Genomic DNA, 20,000 nt, shown 5'->3' on the forward strand with positions numbered 1-20,000 from the left:
TCCCGCAGCAAATCGGTAGCAGGGAGAGGCCAGACCAGGGAGGGAGAGGACTGAGGCACGGGTTCTGGGGGCTTCGCTGGCGGGACCAGTCCCCCAGATCCTGCGCAGACCCCCCTGGAATTCCTCCTCCCTTTTGGGAAGGGGTTCCAAGAACTCCTCTGGGACTGAAACTCCCCAGGACCCCAGCTGGTGATTGGATAGATTATTTTAAAAAACCCTGCCCCCATGGAGCTGCCAGGCAACTCCCAGCTAAGCCTAGGAGGACGTGGGCCATTCAGAGCTCTGTACTCAGAGGGGGGGCCCATGGACCTGATAAGAGCAGCTCCCAATAACGAGCATTCCCCGTGGGCCAGGAGCTGGGCAGAAAAAACTCGGACTGGGGCCATGTCTGTGAATCCTGAACGTGGAGGAAAGTGGGGTCACACCTGTAAAACAGCTTGCCTGGCATTCCCAGGTAGAAAGTGATGTGTTTGTCCATGGAGACCAACATACAGCAATATGCTCAATAATGTAGCAGAGACCAGGACCATGCAGCTTCAGACCACACCACAACCTTGAAGGAGCAGCCCTAGGTGGCGGGGCGGGTTAAATTTAGAATTTGTCTTGTAGGCACTAGGGAGCCATGGAAGATGTTTGAGCGAGAGAGTGAGACTACCCAGAGAGTGAGACCACTTTAGGTGGGTAGTTTCTTAGCAACAACAGCAGCCTAGGCACCAAGAGGCCTGCATCTAGACCCAGCTCTGCCACCTGCGACATCAGACAAGTCCTTACTCCTTGTGACCTTCGTTTTCCCATCTGTGGGAGGGGCAGGTGCTGGGTCAGAGGGTCGGCCTTAGAAGTTGTTTGAAAGGCCCTCTCAAAAGCTGTAGGTGGCTGTGGGCATTGGTGTCACCTCTTGGAAAAGCAAATTGATGAAATCACTTAAAACTTCAGATGTGCTCTTCACCTCTGGGAATCCCATGTGGACACTGACTGTGGGCAGGATGATTCTCTCGTGCCAGTGGGGACCAGCTGATGGGGGGGACGGAGGCGCAGCCAGGCAGGTGCGGAGTGGAGACTGCCCTAGAGTGGGCTTGAGAAAGGAAGCCGGGGGTCTGTGTGGCTGGTGGGGTCGGGGCAAGAGAAACAGGCAAACAGCCCAGCAGCTCCGATCTTACCCACCTTCAACAATTCTAAACACGCAGGGGCGTGTGTGTGAAATCCATTCCTCAGTGTCTCCTCTTTGCATTTTAACATTTCTGAGGTTGTGTTGTCTTATGATCAAATCGAAGGCATCTTAAAGGTGATGCAATGAAGCAGAACTGAGGGGGGGAGGTGCTCATGCTTTTTTTTTTTTTTTTTTACAACAAGCATCTATTATTTTATATATAAAACACTTTTAACACAGATGTACCTTGAGGACATTATGCTAAATGAAATAAGCCAGTCGCAAAAAGACAAACACTGTATGATTCCACTCGCATGAGGTATCTGAAGTAGTCAAACTTACTAACTCATAGAAAAGGGAAGTAGAATGAGGTTCCCAAGGGCTGAGGGCAGGGGAAATGGGAGCTGCTGTTTAATGGACACAGAGCTTCAGATCTGCAAGATAAAAAAGCTCTGGAGATGTTTCATGAAAATGCGCACATACTTAACACTACTGAACTGTACTCTTAAAAATGGTTGACTGGTCAAGCTTGTGTGTTTTTTGCCACAATAAAAAAAATAAATTCAAAAATTGTAAAAACGGGGGGGGAAATATTTTCAGTACCTGTTTTAATTATTTCATTTGCATATGACCTATGGATTTCCCACCAATCCTGGAATATTAAAGTTTCAGGAATTTTTTTCTCAGCTATAACCTAAAGAAAGAAAAACTGCAGAGAGATGAAGGAGGGAAGGAAGAAAGGGAGGGAGGGAAAGGCAAAAAACTGCAAGGAGATAAAACCTGGAAGGTTATACCCTAAACTGTTAACAGGGAGTAGGACTGGGTGATGCCCTCACTTTTTATCTTGTATCATTTGTATGGCTTAAATTATAACATAAAAAAATACCTAAAAACATAACCATATAAAATAAAACCAATTTTAAAAAACATTTTTAAAATATTCTGGTTAAAGAAAGAATTCCCAGGCTTGAAAATGAGCCAGCATTGGGGACTGAACTCCAAGGTTCACAGCACATGGTGGCGGTGGCAGGGCTGCCCCAGCTGGGCCTGGCTGGACTGCTGAGCATCGCAGGGAACAGCTGGAGTGGTGGCTCTGGGAAGCACACGCTGGGTTTGCAGCTGGTGGGAGATGCCCCCACCCCCAGGGAGGGGGGCGCTCACAGAGGTGACAGGGATACAAAGGAGTGCAGGGGGGTTCTGAACCCTAAATGAGGAGGTGGGTTCATCTTGGCCACAGCAGGGAGCAGGTGCTTTCAGAGCAAAAAAGGACTGAGAGGAGGCGGGCTCAGGAAGATAAGTGACAGTGAGCACGCCAGCCTCCGAGGGTCCCCTCTGCGGGGATGAGTTTGCGGGGTTGAGGGCTAGGCCCCAGGCCTCCTGCCCCCAGCATCCTCCACCGAAGTTCTTACCTCCTGATGCTAAACCAACCGCTAGCAACCGCCTCCTTTTGGCGCACTCCTGGGTCTCCCTTTGTGTCTGCCAGTGGGCAGGCAGATTCCCAGAAGCCTTTGCGCAGGGCTAGCGTGTACAGAATTCCATATCTCCATCCCCATGCAGGGCCTTAGGCTCCCCACATAATGACTTTGCAAGGAGTCCCTGACCCTCCGACACGCCTACCACCACCACTACCATTATTGTGTCTGGTGGGCTCAGGCCGTGGGCCCAGTGACATCCCAGCCTCCTGCCTGTCCCGCTGCTGTCCAAGCAAGGATGACCTCTCCAAGTCAGAGGGATCAAGCCTTGCCCACTCGAGCTGGCACTCGTGGCTTGCCATCTGGCCCCAAGAGCCTCATCTCCCACTGCTCCCGCCTCCTGCCTACTCAGAGGGGCTGTGGGCCCCACCACTGGGCTATTGCTTGGACCATGCTTCCCGCCTGCCATCCCCTCCCTCTTCAATCGTACCCAATGGAGAGCATGGCACAGCTACTTACTAGAATGCCTACGTGAGTTGAGAGTCAGATGCAGTGCGCCCTTCTCTCCTCCCAGCTCCCTGGCCCCCCATCCCAGCTGGCCCAGTGCCCAGGGAGAGCCCTTTCCCGGTCCCCAGCAGGCTGCCTGCCCTTGTCTCACACAGTCACCCTTTGTTAGGCCTCTGCTCCCAAGGGCATCTTATCTGCCTAAACAGGTTGTAATCTCCTAGAGTCACAGACCCCCTTTCCCCTGCCAACCTGGAGTTGTAAACAAGGCCTTTCACTAACCTGCTCCCCAAACCCTCCCAGGGTTGCAGCCCCGGCTGACTCCTGCCTGCTGAGCCCTGCAGGAAATTTCAGCTCTGTGCTCTCGGCACCCCCAGGCCCTAGAGCCAACCTCTGACCCCATGGCATGCCCTGTCCACTCCCTCTGACTCCTGTCCTGGCCTCCTCTCTCCTGTGCCCCCCAGGTGTTTTCTATGACAGGCATGTTATTCTCTCCCACCCACCCCCCTTTCCCCACTGGACGCTCTCACCTCAACCTCTGCAGGACTCTCCCCCATCTTCCAGGCCTCAGAAGAATGTCACCTACTCAAAAGCCCGTCATAGCACCTGTTACTATTGTCTTTGTAGCCCTTACTTCTGGTGGTGGCCTGACTGGGACAGAGCCTGTCATGGGGCCCCACCCCTCCCTAGAACCTGAGCTCCTTGAGAGCAGTGTGTGGTCCTGGAACTGGGGCTCTGAGAGAGGAAGTGACTGGCTCAAGGTCACAGAAGCAGGGGGAGGCAGGACTGGAAAAGCCAGACAGGCTTGACTTGGGAACCCCACACCTCCCCAACCCCCAGAGTCGCCAGCTCTCCACCCAAGCTGCAAAATGCATGACTCACTGGTCAGCTGAAAAAGCTGGCTGTCCTGCTTATGTGTGAGCTCCCAACCTGGAGGGTGTGGGCACTTCCCGAGGAGGCCCAGAGCCCTGGCCCAGGGAGCCCGGCTGGATCAGGAGACATAGGAGATGGAGCTGCTGCTTAGGTACATTTATTCCTGTACAAATCATTACAAAACCAAGTCTGGGGGAGTCACCAGCCCCCAGCCCCCACCCCAATGTGCAATGGCTTGCTGCTGGCCTCCTCCTCTACCGGCCCCTCCTATTCCACAGCCACCTCCAGGAAGCCCTCTAGTCTTCCCTTCCAGGCTCCAGAAGAGCAGGGGCAACCCACCCCACTGGGCCCAGCAATAAAGTGCCTGATAAAGAGTGAGGGGGAACAGGACCCAGGGAACACAGTTCCCAGACCCCTAGAGCTTTCCCAGGCCTAGCTGGAGGGAGACTCTTGGACGACTCTAGCAGCTGCAAACAAAGCAGCTGCTTGAAACCTCAGTTTGGCTGATCCCCCCCCCTCCCATTTCTCAGCCCCAAAGTCTCCTCCAACAAGTGGAAAGCCTCGCCTGGGAGTTTGCACAAAAATACCCTCATCTCCAGGAGGTGGGGAAGGGAACCCCAGGCCCCTAGGGAGCTGACGGGTAGTGGCCGGAGGGGTCCAGCGTTACGGAGGATGGACCCAAGGCAGTCAGTGGGGGAGGTGGGAAGGGATCGAAGACGTCACATTAGACCTGACATGGGCAGGATGCCAGAGAGGCAGACAAGGGGTTTGTCCAAGGCCTCTCAGGGCAGAGCCAAGACCCAGGCACTGGCCCCCTACCTCGGGGACCCTCCAATCCCATAAATGCCCCAGCCTGGCCTCCAGACAGTTCCCACCCCCAGGCAACCTTTCTTTCTGGCTCTGGGAAGTGAGGGGGGGCAACACAAAGCTTCCAGGTCCTTGGAAGAGGACCCCATTGTCCCAGCCAATAGGAAATGATTTGGGGACGATCCTGGGGCTCTGAACCAAGGCCTCATGGGAAAGGACACATCCTTGGCCTCACATTTTTCAGAAATACCCTGATTGACTATGCTCAGACCCTGACTAGACAAGAAATCCCGACACCCCTGATTAACCACATAGAAGCCCAAATCCCTGAATGGCCACGAGATGTCCCCAGGCCTGACTGGCTGGAGGATACACCTTCTTCAAGGCCCTTATTGGTCAGAAGACACTCCGGCCAGCCTTGATTGGCCAAGAGAAGGCCCTTGGTGGAGTGGCTGGGCCCAGAGCCACTTCTCCTGTGTCCCTCAAGAGGGCCTCACAGGCAGGGCAGCCTAGGTCCAGGAGGGGTGGGAGAAGGTGATCCCATACAGGTGAGCCCAGGACGAGAAGACCCTCTTCTCGGTGATGAAGCGGTGGTGGTTGCCCCTGTGGCTGTGCTCGTTCTGGATGTAGGTGACACACTCGTCGGGCCCCCTGGGCTCATAGTAGTGGTAGGGCATGTTCTGCAGGCGGGACCGCTGCCTCCTGGGGCAGAGCAGATGGGGGCTGTGAGGGCAGAGTGGGCACCGGAGGGGCCCTTGCCCCTTCTAGCCCCTGACCTGCTGTAGGACCGTAGTGGAGGAAATCCCTGCCCTTCCCTGGGCCTCAGTTTCCCCATCTGTAAAATGTAGTGTGGACTAGGTTTGTGACCACCAAACTTTTTTTTAATGCAATGGATCTTTTCCTGTCCCCAAGAGCATGGCAGAGTAGGGGACAGGTAACAACTGTAGGCTGTGGAGCTTGGCCCCACCCTGTTTTTCTCATCTAGGAAATGGGGAGCATGACATGCCAACCCCTTAGAATCACTGTGAGGAGCAAATGAGATAAATATAGTCATGCCTGGGACACGGTCAGCACTCAGTGAAGAACAGCTGTCACCTCTTGGGCTTTTCATGTAGTAATAACAGTTATTATTAATACGCAAACTCTGGACTCTGGCTGAGCATGGGGTAGAGGCCCCCGAGGCAGCTCCAAGGAGCAGTCTGCATATCTCTGCAGGGCAGTCTGAACACCATCAATAGAGACCCTTAAAGGCCACCCAGACCAGATTTCCAGGCCCCCAGCTCCACCCCATGGCCAGTGAGTGGGCATTGTCCTGGAGGGGCTCACCTGCAGTAGTCGGGGGGGACCATGCCATAGACGTGCACTTGGTCACACAACTCCACCGCAATCACCATGGTGAACCAGCCTGTGCTCAACCACGAATGGGACTTTTCCCTGGGGGCAGAGAGGGAGCGTGATGAGGGGGCATGCAGGCAGTGCGGGACAGGCAAGGAGGAACAGTCAACTCCCCCCCATTTCACAGAACTCCTCCCACCCACTCACTGGGCCCTCTCCCCACTTCAGTCACACAACACACACACACCGTCCAGCCCACTGGGGGAGCATGAGTTTGCTGGCAGAGGGCTTGTCTGGATAGAGGTGAAGGGTGTGGAGAGAGCTCCTTTGAGAGAAAAAGTAGGAACAGGACATGCTGGGAATAAACTCCCAAGGAGACTGGTCACACCTGGGCAGGCCAGGAGTGGCCACGACAACGGAGCATTCCAGAAGCAGTGGTGCCCATGCCAGGAGCAAACTCCTACAGGGAGACTAATCAGAGACAGTCATGCTAGCAGTGACAAGTTCAGAGCAAGGCACAGAAGTAGCTAAGAGCCTCGAGCTGTGCTGTCCACTAGAGTGACCACATGTGGGCATGTATGAATACTTGACTTGTGGTTGAGATTTGCTGTCAGTGTAAAATACACACTGGATTTCTTAGAGAGTGTGAAAAAAGAATGTGGAACATGACATTGATAATTTTTTATACTGATTACATGATGAACTGAAAATATTTTGGATATATTTGGTTGAAGATGGTTCTTTGAAAAGTTTAGAAGAAAATAAACTTCTCTCAATACTGACAAAAAAGGAAAAAAGACACAACACTATCAAAAATAAAAGAGAGAATATCATCATAGACCCTGTAAACTTTAAAAGAGTAAGAAAACCACAAAAAAACTATATACATGATAACTTAGAAGAAATGGGCCAATCTCTTGAAAATCACAAACTACCAAAACTCACCCAAGATGAAATAGATAACCTGAATATCCTGTAACTATTAAGGAAACTGAACTCATAGTTTAAAATCTGAAAAAGAACACTCCAGCCCAGCCAAAGTGGCTCAGTTGGTGGAGAGTCGTCTCCTGAACCAAAAGGTCACTGGTTTGGATTCCCAGTCAGAGCACATGCCCTGGCTGCAGGCTCAATCCCCAGTGGAGGGCATGCAGGAGGCAGCCAATCAATGTTTCTCTCTCACATCAATGTTTCTCTCTCTCTCTCTCCCTTCCTCTCTCTCTAAAATCAATAAAAACATATTTTAAAAAAAGAATAAGACCACTCCAAGCCCAGATAGTTTCACTGGCAAATTCTATCAAACATTTAAAGAAGAAATAACACCAATTCTACATAATCTCTTCTGGAAAATAGAAAAGGAAACATTTCCCAATTCATTTTGTGAGGCCAGCATTACCCTGATATCAAAATTAGGCAAAGATAGTACAAAATAAACTACAGACTAGTATCTCTTATGTACACAGATACAAAAATCTCAACGAAGTATTAGCAAATCATATCCAGTAACATACAAAAATAATAATACACCATAACCAACTGGTGTTTATTCCAGAAATGCAAAGCTAACTCAACATTTAAAAATCAATCAGAATTATTCACCATATTAATAGTATTTTTTTAAAAAACTAGTCTTTTTTAAAAATAGCCTTACTTGATGCAGAAAAAAAATTCTATATCCAGTACTGATAAAAACTCTTAAGAAATGGATAATCGAAGAGAATTTCCTCAACCTGATACAAGGCAGCTACAAAAACCTATAACTAACCTTAGATTCAATGATAAAAGACTGAACGCTTTCTGCCTGAGACTGGACTAAGGCAAGGATGTCTACTCTTGCCACTTCCAATACAATGCAACACTGTATTGAAAATTCCTAGCCAGTGCAATAAGGCAAGAAAAAGAAATGAGGCATACGGATTAGAAAGGAAGAAATAAAACTGTCCTTATTTGCATGTCATTACATGACCATCTACACAGAAAATCCCCAAATAATCTACAAAAATCTCCTAGAACCAATAAATTTAGCAGGATTACAAGATATAAGGTCACCACACAAAAATTGTATTTCTAAATACTAGCAATGAATAATTGGGAACCAAAAAAGATTTTAAATACCATTTACATTAGCTCAAAACTTTAAATATTTAGTTATAAATCAAACAAAATATGTACAGGATCTATATGTTGCACGTATTGAGTTAAATAAAATATATTAAAAATAATTTCATCTGTTTCCTTTTACTTTTTTAATGTGGCTACTATAAAAATTTTAATTACATATGTGGCATGCATTATTATTTCTATTGGGTGGCACTGGCTTAGCTTTTCAAGAACAGGGCTGGAAATGATGTGTACTTAGAATAGAGCATGCTGGGAGCAACGGTGTGCTTAAATCAAGAAGTGCCAGGAATAGTCAACACTTTCCAGGAGGCATACTACAGAGAGCTCCCCTAGAAAGATGCTAGAGATGATTGTGCAACCTCAGAGCAGAGCATGCTGGGAGTCCTCCTTCCCTCTGAGCAATGCATGCCGGAAGGAAGCCCTCCTGGGAAGATGGGACCATGCAGAGCATGTTGGAATGACTTGTGCTAAAAGCTAAACATGAAGAGAACTCCCCCAGGAAACCTGACCAGAGACTGGCAAGAAGTGACCACACCCTAAGAGTAGTGTTAGCTGGGAGCAAAGGGCCCTCTGCGCAAAGCATGCTGAAGAAGAGCAGAGGGGTGGCCAGAGGGGGCAGGCAGGAGGCTGGTACCTGTCCTTGCCTGTCTCACCCCGGAAGAGGTCGTCAAATTGGCGCATGCGGCCGGGAGAGACGGCGTAGGCCTCCAGGTTGGGGAACGCCAGGCCTGCCTTCTGGATGGTGCCCACAAGGCTGCCCCAGGGCTTCTGCATCTTGTCTGGGGGCCCCCAGAAGATGAACACGGTTTCGGGGGTCCGGTTGAGGAACTCCTGGGGCCTCATCAGCACACGGTATACACTGGAATGGGCCACCACGCGGAAGGTGGTCTTGTTGCCCACATCTGCTGAGTAGCCCGTAGTGGGTGCATCATTCATGCGGATTGTGCACTCGGCCCGTTCAATCTGGGGACCCAGCTTGGTGCCCAGCAGGTGGCTGGAGCTGGTGACAATCACACACTGGTGGCACCTGGAGGGCAGCATCTGGGGGGAACAAGGAAAGTCAACACTGTTACAACCATTCTATTCCAGGCCCTCCCTGTACTCTGTACATTCAGGCCTCCAGGAGGCTAAAATAATTATGCCCATTTTAAAGACAGAGAAACTGAAGCCCTTTCATTCAATGGTCAACAAATAGAGTGTCCCAAAAAAATGTATACACACTTTAACAGCTGATAGCTCCATTTTGAAAATGAAATGTATTAATAAACACATTAGCCTTTATAGTTATTCAAAGTGTATGTATACATTTTTTTGGGACACCCTAAATTTATAGCAAGTTGGCTAATGGTCAAGTACTCAGGACAGAGCAACCAGCAAAAGGGACCCCACTCCTACCTTCATGAACTCTTGGTCAGGGAGACAGACAGTGAACAAGTAAAAGATAAAATAATGCCAGGTCGTAAGTGACATATTCTAGGAAGAAAATCAAATAGGGGCAGGGGATCAAGAGTGACAGGAGCAGGGGCTGTTTTTGTCTTGTCAAGAACCCCAGTGTCCTATCAAACCCTGTGTGGACTCGCAGAGACAGAGACCAGTGAACACCAGACACACCTGTTCACAGGGGTTCTGAGGAGATAGTAGGAATTTAGTGCTAAAGGTGGAACCTTGTAGAGAACTGAGGCCCAGAGAGGGCAGGGCACTTATCCAAAGTCACACAGCAAAGAGAGGCTGAGAGCACTGGGAGTGAGGGCTGTGGCTACCAGGGCCTGCCCTTTCCTTTATCGGAGATGGAGAGTGGAGAGAGGAGGAGGGAGCAATGGTGGTGGGCAGGGGGAGGGCAGCCACCAGGCAGTTCCCCAGAGTGGCTGCCCTACCTTGTTGCCAAGAATGGGGACATAGCCATCGGTGATGCTCCACTGCTTGAGGTTGACAGGCTGGCGACTGTGGCCCTGCAGGGGGCCATGACGGAAGACCTCGGCGCTGCTGGAGCTGTAGAGGATGAGGATGGTGACCAGAGCAAAGAGGCCCACGAACACTGCTGACCGCTGCTCCTGAGAGGGGAGAGGGCTGCTCAGGGCCCAGCGGTCGCCTCCTCACCACCCCACACCCAGCGAACCCCTGCTCCTCCTTCCAAGCCAGTTCAGACACTCTCTCCTCCAGGAAGGCCTCCTTCAGCTCCCCGAGCACAGGCCACAGTACCCTGAGTTCTGAGGCCGGGCCTGGGTCAGCCTCGCTCCCCAGTTCCAAAGCTCTCGGGGTAGGGACTGGAGCACAGAAGGTTCTCAGAAGGAAGGTCTGCCACACTGGATTGTATGTGGGTGTCAGAAGGATCCCTCCAGCTGCAGCCGGAAGGATGGTTGGAAACAGGTACAAGAATCAAATGAGATGATCCAGGTCTTCCCCAAACAACAACTCTCCGTAAATGTTCATCATTCATTTAAACCTGGAGGGGATGGATCTGCTCAGGAATTGGACTGCATGGGTAGATAGGGCACCACCATGTGGATGAAAGGGCAGGAAACTGATATCCAAATTGCCCGCTGGAATATATCTGCCCAGGGTCTGCAAGGCTAGCCGAGACCTGAGAGTCCTGGCTCCTTGTGCTAAGCCCACTGTGCTGGTTATCCATGTATTGCTTCTCAGCTCCAAGTTCACCCTTTTTGCCAGCTCTGTGAAAATGGATCTGGGCTCTTTGCTTGTTTTTCCTTGGCAGCTAACTGCCTATTAAGCTTTGTCAGTAGAGGGCACTGGAGAGACACAGCAGAAAGAAAGGCATTTACTTCTGACTCTGGTGCACAGGCTCCTTAAGCACCTACTCATCTCCAACGCCCAAGGGCTAGCAGCCAGCTGCACTCAGCAGATTCCTCCATACCCACCCCCAGGCAGTTTCAGAACAGAGTGCCTCGGAATCCTGCTGGGATCAGAACTCCTCCAGAGTTGAGCTCAAGCAGTACACTCAACCACCTATGACATCCAGAGAACATCAGCTTCCATGCCTGGAGTTTTATATGGAGGTTGGGTGCCCCCCAGGAGTTATCTCCTGTGAACAGCCTTCCCTGTAGCCTAGAGGGTGGATTTATGACAACTCACACCAGTATCGCATCACACTGTGTCCTTTGCCATCCAGTGGACCATAGCTGTGTCCTCCCCAGAAAAGCCTGGATCTCAGCCCTGGGGCTGGTAGCAGCTCTTTAAACCTGATATTCCTGTATTCCTTAGAATTCCAATCTCTCATTACTCCAATGCCCGATTATAGTTAGTAACTCTTTACATTAAACTTTCCCTGTTCAAATTATGTGGTTTCTCTCTGCCAATTGGACCCAAACTGATACACCCACATCACCCTGCTTCCAACCCTCAAGCTCTGCCAAGGCTGTGCTGCAGTGGATTCTAGGAAGGGGGTGCGCAGGACCAGACATATAGTAGGTGCTCAGGAAAGCATGAATGAATGGATGGTGGGGAATCCTGACACCCCAGAATGATGCTCACAACATTCTGTCATCTTTGGCTGACCTCTGCTCCATCCTCCAGATGCCCACTCACCTCTACCTCCCCACCCCCACCCCCTGCACAGCATTCCAAATCACCTTCTTGGACCTGGGCCCAGAGAGGCAGGAGCTTGCCCAAAGCCACACAGATCAGTGGTACAGCAGGGCTCAAACCAGGGCCTCCCTGGCATCAGCCGCATCTTGGCAAAGGAAAGAGACTTGTGGTAGCTTGGGTCTGAGACAGGTCTGCAGAAGCCCATCTCGCTGAGGAAAGTAAGAGGCTGAGATGGGGACAAGAAATAGAGGAGCACTTACTTTGTTGCTACTCATCTCTCTCCGGCGTCTGCTGAGTGACAGTGGCCAGCGTCCTGCATGTGACCCAGGGGGCAGGGATGTGTGCTCACACCTGCAAGTCACAGAAAGGGTTATGGCCTGGGTGCCCTCCCACAGGTCCAGTTGGTCAAAGGCTACACCTTCCCACCCCTGCCAGCTCTCCTACCTACCCGTGACTTCAAGGCTCAGGGCTGTATCCATTTTGCAGACAGAGACACTAACTAAGGCCCAAAAAAGGCAGAAAACTGCTTGAGGTCACAGGGCCACATGGTGGCAGAACCCTGCCTCTCTCCATGCCCCTTGCTCTCTTCCACTCTGCTCCCCATACTCTGGCTCTCCTAGGCAGTTGGCTCCCATGCTGGGAGGCCTGGCCCCACCCGGCAGGAACCCCATTCGCACCCCTACTCTGAACCCTGCTTCAGGTCCCTATGGCCTTGGAATAAAGCAGCACTCCTTGGAGGTCCCTAAACTCCTCTGCACCTGCACCCTTCCAGATCTTGCATAAACTGTCTGCAACACCCTGCTGCACCTTGCTCACAACCCACTCATCCTCCAAGCCTGCAGTGGGCCAGGAACTTCCCCTACGTGTCACCTCCCCAGTAGGCTGAGAGCTCTCACAGGTCTTCACTCACCTTCTCTGCTGTGCCTCCAGAGCCCTGAAGATGGGTGCAGGAAGATGGCCGAATGATTTCATTAATTAACGAGTAATACCTTAGGGGTTAAGGAGAGGGACTCATCTGTCAAATGGCTATAATCACAGCCCCACCCTCAGAGGGTGTGTGGGGTCGGTCCTCAGGGGACGAGGCACCCCCGGGCAGCCCTTCCTTCCTGCCCCAGCCCCAGTGGCCTCCGCTGTGAGGGGACCAGCTCAGGTCTGCTCATAGCACCCCAACCGACACCCATCCTCTCCTCGCAGAACCCAGCTCCTCTCCAGATTTCAATTTCCCCACCTGTCAAAAGGAAACAAGCACTTGTGTCCAGCCGTCTCCAGCCAATTCAAGCCCAGAGGGCACTAAGGTTGGGAGAGCGCAGAGGGAGAAGCTGGGGCCCGGGGCTCCCCAGCTCCGTCCTCCCTTCCAGGGGCCCCCCAGCTCGCGCCACCATCTCCGCCCCCAGACCTCGCGGCTGTTTACTCCTACACCGCCACCAGGAATAGCCCGAGAACCTCGGGCCGAAGAAGGCTCCCCCCACACGCCGCTCCTGATTGGCTGGGCGCTGGCCCCGCCCACCCAGCCCGGGACTCTTTCCGTTCCGTCCGCTCCCCGGGGTGGGGGTAGGGGAGTGGGGGGCCTCCCCCGCAGGGTTTCACGTTTCTCCCGGGCGGGCCCTCCCAGCCAATCAGGGAGGCCCCGGGGCTCTCACCCGGTACAGATCTAGAAACTGAGGCTCGACAGAAGGGAAGGGGGGGCTGTCTTTGGACTCAAGAGACCATCTGAGCAAAAGACAGGAGTCCAGAATCCCAGGGTCGCCCCCACATCAGTCCTGACGCCTCTGGCGTCCCAGGCCCTCTCGGGGCCGAGCCTCCTCCCTCACTACCCTTTCCTTCAGACATTCTAGAGCACTCCGGTTCCCAGGCGCACCCCCCACTTTCCCACCTTTGCCTGAGCAGTGCCCTCAGCCTGGACCGCGGTCCCCCTGGTCAGCCCCGTCACAATCCTGCTCTCGAGAAGGCCACGGTCAACACAGCGTCTCAGGTTCAAGTGCGAATCCCGGGTCCACCACTTACTGGCTGAGGGGCTTTGGGCAAGCCATGGACCTCTCCGAGCCTCAGTTTCCTCATCTGTGAAATGGGAGTAATAACAGTAACTCAGGGGATGTTGGCAGGATTCAAGGCCCTGTGGCAGGGGAAGCACGGGTTTTGCAGGTGCTGGGTCAGGGCCAGCCGCTGTTAGCCACTCATGGTCCAAGGCCAGCCTCACCGAGTTTTCCAGCAAAACGCCCTCCTCCTCTGACCCCTAGTCCAGCGACTTCACTCTCTTGTCAGGAATGTGTACAGGAGCCAGCTAAGCATCACCCACTTAATCTTCCTGGCAACACTGCATGGGAGGGGCTCTTGCTCCCCAATTCACAGATGAGACTCGTTCAGAGATGCAAAGTGCCTTGCAGGGTTGTCCAGAGCCTGCTGGGGAGCCTTGTTTCCAGGGAGCAGCCCAGGGCTGAGGTTGAGGGGATCTCCCTCAAGGGTACCTCGGGGCTGGAATGAACCAGAGACCCCCGAGAGTGTGCCCAGCCTCTGGCCTGGCACCGGAGGCAGGCCCATTGGTGAGCGACTTGCTCAGGCTGGGAAGGCAGCAGCCCCGAGCACTGGGCCGGGAGCGTGGGCCGGTACCCAAAGCGGGCCCTGCTGGAGGGCTGCGTCCGCGGGACAGAGGTGGGGACTACACCCTGCCCTCTGGTCTGGGGCCTTTGCCTCCCCAGCCGGGGGAGTCCTCCCGCAGGGTCGGGACACCCCCACAAGCTGCGCAGGAGGAGAGCTTTGGGGAGAGGGGGGAGGGGGCACCTAGTTCCCAGATTGGAGGGCGCCGAGCCCGTGGGTCCACCTTGGAGGGGGGCGTCTCACCCTCTGCACCCCCTTTGCGCTGACCCCACCAACTCCCGCACTCGGGGGGGGGGGGTCCAGAGCCCCAGCCCAGCTGGGAAGAGAAGGGAGGACGGTGGCCGGGCCCCGAGCTCCAGCGGGACAGACAGAGGCAGGAGGCCCAGCGAACCCTGCGACAGCCCTTGGGCACGAGGACGGGGATCTCCGGGAGCCGTCGCCTGGAGAGTGGGTGTAGGACAGCCCCCGACGCCCCCGCATCGTCACTCCCCATCCCCAGAGGCTCCCGACCCCCCCCGGCGCGCGCGGCGCCCCCTCCCGCTGCCCGCCCCCGCGCGGCGCCCGCTCACCTCCCCGGGGGAGCGCCCGGCCCCCCGCGCCCCCGAGCCCCCTCACATGGCGCCGGGGGCCGAGAGCCGGGGTCCGCGCGCCTCCTGCGGCCCAGGCCCCGCCGCAGCCCCGGCCCGCCGGGTCCTAGCGCCGCCGCCGCCTCTCCGGCCCAGGCCTGGGAGCGGGCGGAGCCTCGAGGGGCTGCGGCTGGCTCCGCCCCGGGCAGCGCCGGGGCGAAGGGCGAGGGGCGGGCGACCCTGGGCCGGGCCACGCGAGCGCCTTGCTTACTCCTCTGGGCCGCCGCAGTGGCAATAAAAATAGCCTTCCGGAGCCCTTTAGTGTGGGCCATGCCCACTTCTATCTCGCTTTATTGTCACCATGACCGAAATGGGGAAACTGAGTCCCAGAGCGCACTGCGCTTGGAATCAGTTGAGTTTCTCTCTGGGCTCCCTTACCCAGGACCTCCAGAGCCGCGCACCCAGCAGTCGCCCCGAGTGAACTCAGGGTCCACCTTGGATTCAAGTCCAGCTCGGTCCTCTCTAGCTGTGTGGGCTGGGCGCATGACTTCCCCTCCCCCTGCCTGCCTGGAAAATAGGGCGAACCACCACCTCGGAGGGTGTTGTAAGGTTTAAAAATGTTGTTGACCTTTCGGGGTATTCATTACATCATTTTATGTGACAGTGAAAATAACCGGTGGCCGAGATAGGGGCCTGCTGAATGAAGGCACGGCCCTGCTGGGTGAACGGTGGGTTGGCCACAATGTTTACAGGCCTGACAGAGCTGGCCACAATGTTTACAGGCTGTTTAAGTGCAGAAAGCAGGTTATAGAGTGGCATCTCTATAATCCCTTTGGAAAACAAAGATATAAAAATGTGCTTTCCCCTCCTGGGTTTATACTCTGGAGAAATTCTTGCACGTGTCCACGTCAAAGCTCACAGCAGCCTTGCTTGAAATAATGCTAAAGTGGAAACAGCCCATGTATCTATCAACCGGAGAATGGAATTTTTTTACATGTGGTACGTTCACAGTGTGGAATATTAAATAGCGGGGGTGGGGTGGGGTGAGGGAATGAATCGCTACAATTGTAAGGATGAATCTTGGAGACATAAGGAGTGAAAAAGACAAGTCTCAGAAGACAAATGAACTACACAATGTATTGTTTGCGCATATATAGCAGGCAGTAGGCCACCTCTTGAAGGGACAGAAGATAGCTTTTGCCTATCAGAGTGATCCAAGTTTTCAAAGCAAAAGTCAAGAAACCAGTTGTCTCTGTTGGGGAGGCAGGGATGTGGGAGAGGGGAGGAAACACTGGGGTGTGAATTTCTAGTAAAGGTCTGGTCTTTAAGTGGGATATGGGCTCAACAGTTTCATTATATTATGTTTTATAACTTACAGGTATTGATAAATGCTGCCATTTGTGTGTACCACAGTATTTTTTTAAATTAAATTTATTGGGGTGACAGTGGTTAATGTGAACATATAGGTTTCAGGTGTGGGTTTCTATGTTACAAGATCTGTTTATTGCTGTGTGTGCCCACCCCCCAAAGTCATATCTTCTCCCATCACCATATATTATATATATATATTTTTTGTAATCTTCACCCGAGGATACTTTTCCCATTGATTTTTAGAGCAAGCGGAAGAGAGAGAGGGAAGGGAGTGAGAGAGAAACATCAATGTGAGAGAGACACATCGATTGGTTGCCTCCTGCACTTACCCTGACCGGAGCTGGGACTGGAGCCGGGATTGAACCTGAAACCCAGGTATGTGCCCTTGACTGGGAATCAGGAATCACACTGGAGACCCTTCGGCACGTAGGCCGATGCTCTAACCACTGAGACACTGGCCGGGGCTGTCACAGTATTTTAAAAGAAAGATATGGAAAAAAGGAAAGAGAAATGAAAGTAAGAACATACTTTTTGCCTTTCATAGTGATTAGAGTGTTAATGGTGGATATTTCTGGAATGATGAGATTATAGGCTGCTTTTTCTCTCTCTTTTGGCTTAACTCTATTTTCCAAAAATTTTAAGATATTGGTTCTACAATGTTTATATTTAAAAACGTAGTTTTAATTTATAAAAAATAAACTGCACATATAGCATGATTCCTTTTTTAAGAAATCCATCTGTTGATGCGGGTATGTTTGTAAATGCACACAGAAGGTATCTGGAAGAGTCTACGAGGGGCTACTGGCAGTAGTTTCCCCTGGGGAGTGGATGCGGGGTGGAATGGGTGGGTGCTACCTTCACTTTTTGTTTTATGAACTTCCAGGTTGTTTGCATGGGACTAATTTGACCAGTTAATACTACTTTGTTTTTAAAACAAAAGGGGACAGGGCTAGGTCCAGCTTCCAGGCTGTGGAGACAGCCCACCGGGGGAGGGCCAAGGGTGCATTCAAGGCTTCCTGCCCCTCGGGTGTCCACCTCCATCTGCTTGCTGACCCTCAGCCCGTCCCCTGCCCCCCTTGGCTGCCTGCCCGCATGGAAAACCACAGGGCAGGGGCCAGGGCAGTCAGGCAGGAAGCCTGAGGAGCCCCACTGCTGGCGCTCGGAAGAGGGGAGCCCCTTGCCAGAGGTCAGCCGGCAGGCTGGAGGCTGCCCTAGGGTGGGGCATCCTGTCCCCAGCCCTTCTCCCTGACCCAGGCCAATGACCTCTGGAAATGAGGGTGCAGCAGCCCAGCTCCTAGACCAAATCCGGGCCTGGAGCTCCCCCCTCAGGCCTGCCTTGTCTCCCCGGCCAGGCATCTCCAAGAGGGTCTGCGGTGGGGGCTGGCTTACCTTTCCTGGGCCCTGAGGGACAGAGTGAAGAAATAAAATGGAGCCACTCTAGTCAAGCTGCTAAATTACTAAAATCGAGTAGGTTGAGGTATGAGGAAATAATTCTATTCTTGTTTTACTGGGAATTTAAACTTTTAAGTCCCACATGAATGCCTGTATATACATCAAACCTCCAGATAACCCTCTGATTACACCCTGAAGGACAAGGAAAGGATGCTCACGTATCCAGACCACCTGACGTCCAGCCTCCTGAGCAGCAGTCACAGAGGGTGGCCATCTGGCGCCAATCCCATCGCTAAGAATGTAAGTGTGATGTTTCTCAGGAATGTACTTTTACTATGAGAGCCCTCAGCTTGCTTTCTTCTCTGAAACATTCCGGGCATTGCCTGTCTTTCCAGTTTGCAAGCCCTAAGACTCTTGAACAAATTTTTATCATTTATTTCTAGCCAAACCCTCCAAATTCTTTCTGGGTTTGCCCTACTGCCCAAGAACAAAAACAACCACTTCAATGACAAGCCTAAGAGAAACAGCAGCCCCTGAGTGTCGGGCACTTTCTCCTGTGATAAGCACTTTGCAAGCAAACCTCACCGAATCCTTAAAATAACCTAGGAGATGGGTACTGCTGTTGCCACCACTCTCTAGAGGGACAAGTGGAGCTCAGAGTGTACACGGGGTGGAAGCTGAATAGCCAGCAGTCGTCTCACTCTGAAGCCCCAGGCCTGCCACACCCAGGCCAGGACCTTCATGGATGGGCGGCTGTGGCCAGTCCTGATTCTCCCCCACCCTGAGCTGCTCATGATCTAGGGAGATGGCCTCTGCTTCAGCCTTCCTGCCCCAGGGCGGGGATCCTGGGTGTCACCTCCCTTCTTGCCCCTTAGCAATCTTTGCACCATTAGGCCCAAAGAGGGGCTGCACACCAAGATGCACCCCATCACACTCCTCAGAGCTGAGAGGAGGCTCCTGCCACAACTTCCCCCCTCTCCCTGCCCCAAGCTGCCGGAACTGCAGTGGCAGAGAAGGGGGTCCTCAGTGAGTCTTCAGCAGGCTGGAGCCAGTCACCAGACCAGCCAGGAGCCAACTGGAGGATGTCTTCCAGGAGGAAGTAACTGGTGGATGGCTCCTGCCAAAAATACACATTATTTGAACCAACCCAGCAGTAAACACGCTGCCTGAGGGGCAGGGCCAGGACAGGGGCACCTCTGTCACTGGGCCCGAGGGTGAAGCCAGTATATTCCAGGGGATGGAGTGGGAGGAGGCAACCGTCTGGGAGGGGCTTTGGTTTGAGTCCCATCAGAAGCAGTGGCCCCTGAGCCATGGAGCCCAAGGATGAGACTGTAGGCTGGGAGAGCTGATGGGCGTGGGAGGTTTTCATGCCCATTTGTCACCACCAAGGAGGAAAGGCAACCCCACATATCAAGTGTCAGCCCTGGGGACAGGCACTTTACAGGTGCTGTCTCTCTGAATTCGTACAATCCTGCGAGGCAGGGACAACTTGTTTTACAGACGAGGAAACTGAGGCCCAGAAAGAGGCACTAATCTGCCAGAGACCCACGGCAGGAAGTAGAGCCAGAACGAGGTGAGGCAGGTCTGACGCCGAGGCCTCCCTCGGAGCCCAGTTCCTCCACCCACCCTTCCTTCTGCCCCACACCTGCCCCGACACCACCGCTGCCAGGCCAGCAGCTGTGGTGCAGCTGCCAGCCTGCTCCCTCCCACGGCTGCGCTCCCTGCTCCCCCAGCTCGGGGCTCTCCTCCCCCCTCCGGCTCCTGCAGAGCCTTCTGGGCCTGCCTGGCACAGTCGGGGGAGGCAGGGCACAGAAGGCAGTGCTGTGGGCCAGATGCCAGGACTCCAGCCTCTCTTGAGAAGGTCACCAGACTCCTTAAGGACAACCAGCTACATAATTTGTGTGGTCCAGTAAAAATGTGCAGCTCCTTGTTAAAAAAAACAAAAAAACTCATTAGACTTTCAAGTCAGCATCAGCAGAGCATTAAGCTAAACAAGGTTAGATCTCCCAGGGCAACTGCACAGGTCACACCCACGAAGTGGCCGACTCCTGGAGCTGGAAGCTGGACCCCAGGGCTCCGTCCCAGCTGAGCCTGAAGTCTGGGAATCTGGTCCTCCATTAGTCAGTGTCCTGGTCTCCAGATGAAGGAGGGGAGAGGAAGGGAGGGCAAGTGAAGCCTGTGGACTCTTTTTAGCACCTTGGTTCAGGGCCCAGACAGTCGGGCTCAGCTCTCAGACCTGGGACTCCATCCTAGCTCAGCCTAGTGGCTTCGCCTCATCTGTAAAGTGGGCCACGAGCCCCTCTCCCAGGTTGGCTGCATGCCCTTGCTAACTGTTTG

General features: G+C 53.2%; 1 protein-coding gene across 7 annotated transcripts; it reads right to left on the reverse strand.

Moving 5' to 3' along the window:
• Nucleotides 1-3,617: 3,617 nt before the first annotated feature.
• On the reverse strand, nt 3,618-14,975 carry ST6GALNAC6 (ST6 N-acetylgalactosaminide alpha-2,6-sialyltransferase 6). 7 transcript variants are annotated; one of them, XM_087822939.1, is made up of 8 exons: nt 14,904-14,975; nt 13,613-13,797; nt 12,968-13,029; nt 12,000-12,090; nt 10,071-10,247; nt 8,831-9,237; nt 6,070-6,177; nt 3,618-5,445 (listed from the first exon to the last, which is right to left on the reverse strand). In XM_087822939.1, exons 4-8 carry the CDS (start codon nt 12,012-12,014, stop codon nt 5,253-5,255), a joined length of 900 nt encoding a protein of 299 aa, XP_087679065.1. In that variant the 5' UTR covers nt 12,015-12,090; nt 12,968-13,029; nt 13,613-13,797; nt 14,904-14,975; the 3' UTR covers nt 3,618-5,252. The 7 variants fall into 7 exon arrangements, with proteins under 7 accessions (XP_087679065.1, XP_016066505.1, XP_016066502.1 ...); XM_016211016.2 differs by lacking the exons at nt 12,968-13,029; nt 14,904-14,975 and adding an exon at nt 12,650-12,728 and having other exon boundaries at nt 3,619-5,445; nt 13,613-13,698; XM_016211013.2 differs by lacking the exons at nt 12,968-13,029; nt 14,904-14,975 and adding an exon at nt 12,650-12,967 and having other exon boundaries at nt 3,619-5,445; nt 13,613-13,680.
• Nucleotides 14,976-20,000: the final 5,025 nt, after the last annotated feature.

This window comes from Miniopterus natalensis, chromosome 12 (genome assembly GCF_054644295.1).
Source record: "Miniopterus natalensis isolate mMinNat1 chromosome 12, mMinNat1.hap1, whole genome shotgun sequence".
In the NCBI taxonomy this organism is placed as follows: domain Eukaryota; kingdom Metazoa; phylum Chordata; class Mammalia; order Chiroptera; family Miniopteridae; genus Miniopterus; species Miniopterus natalensis.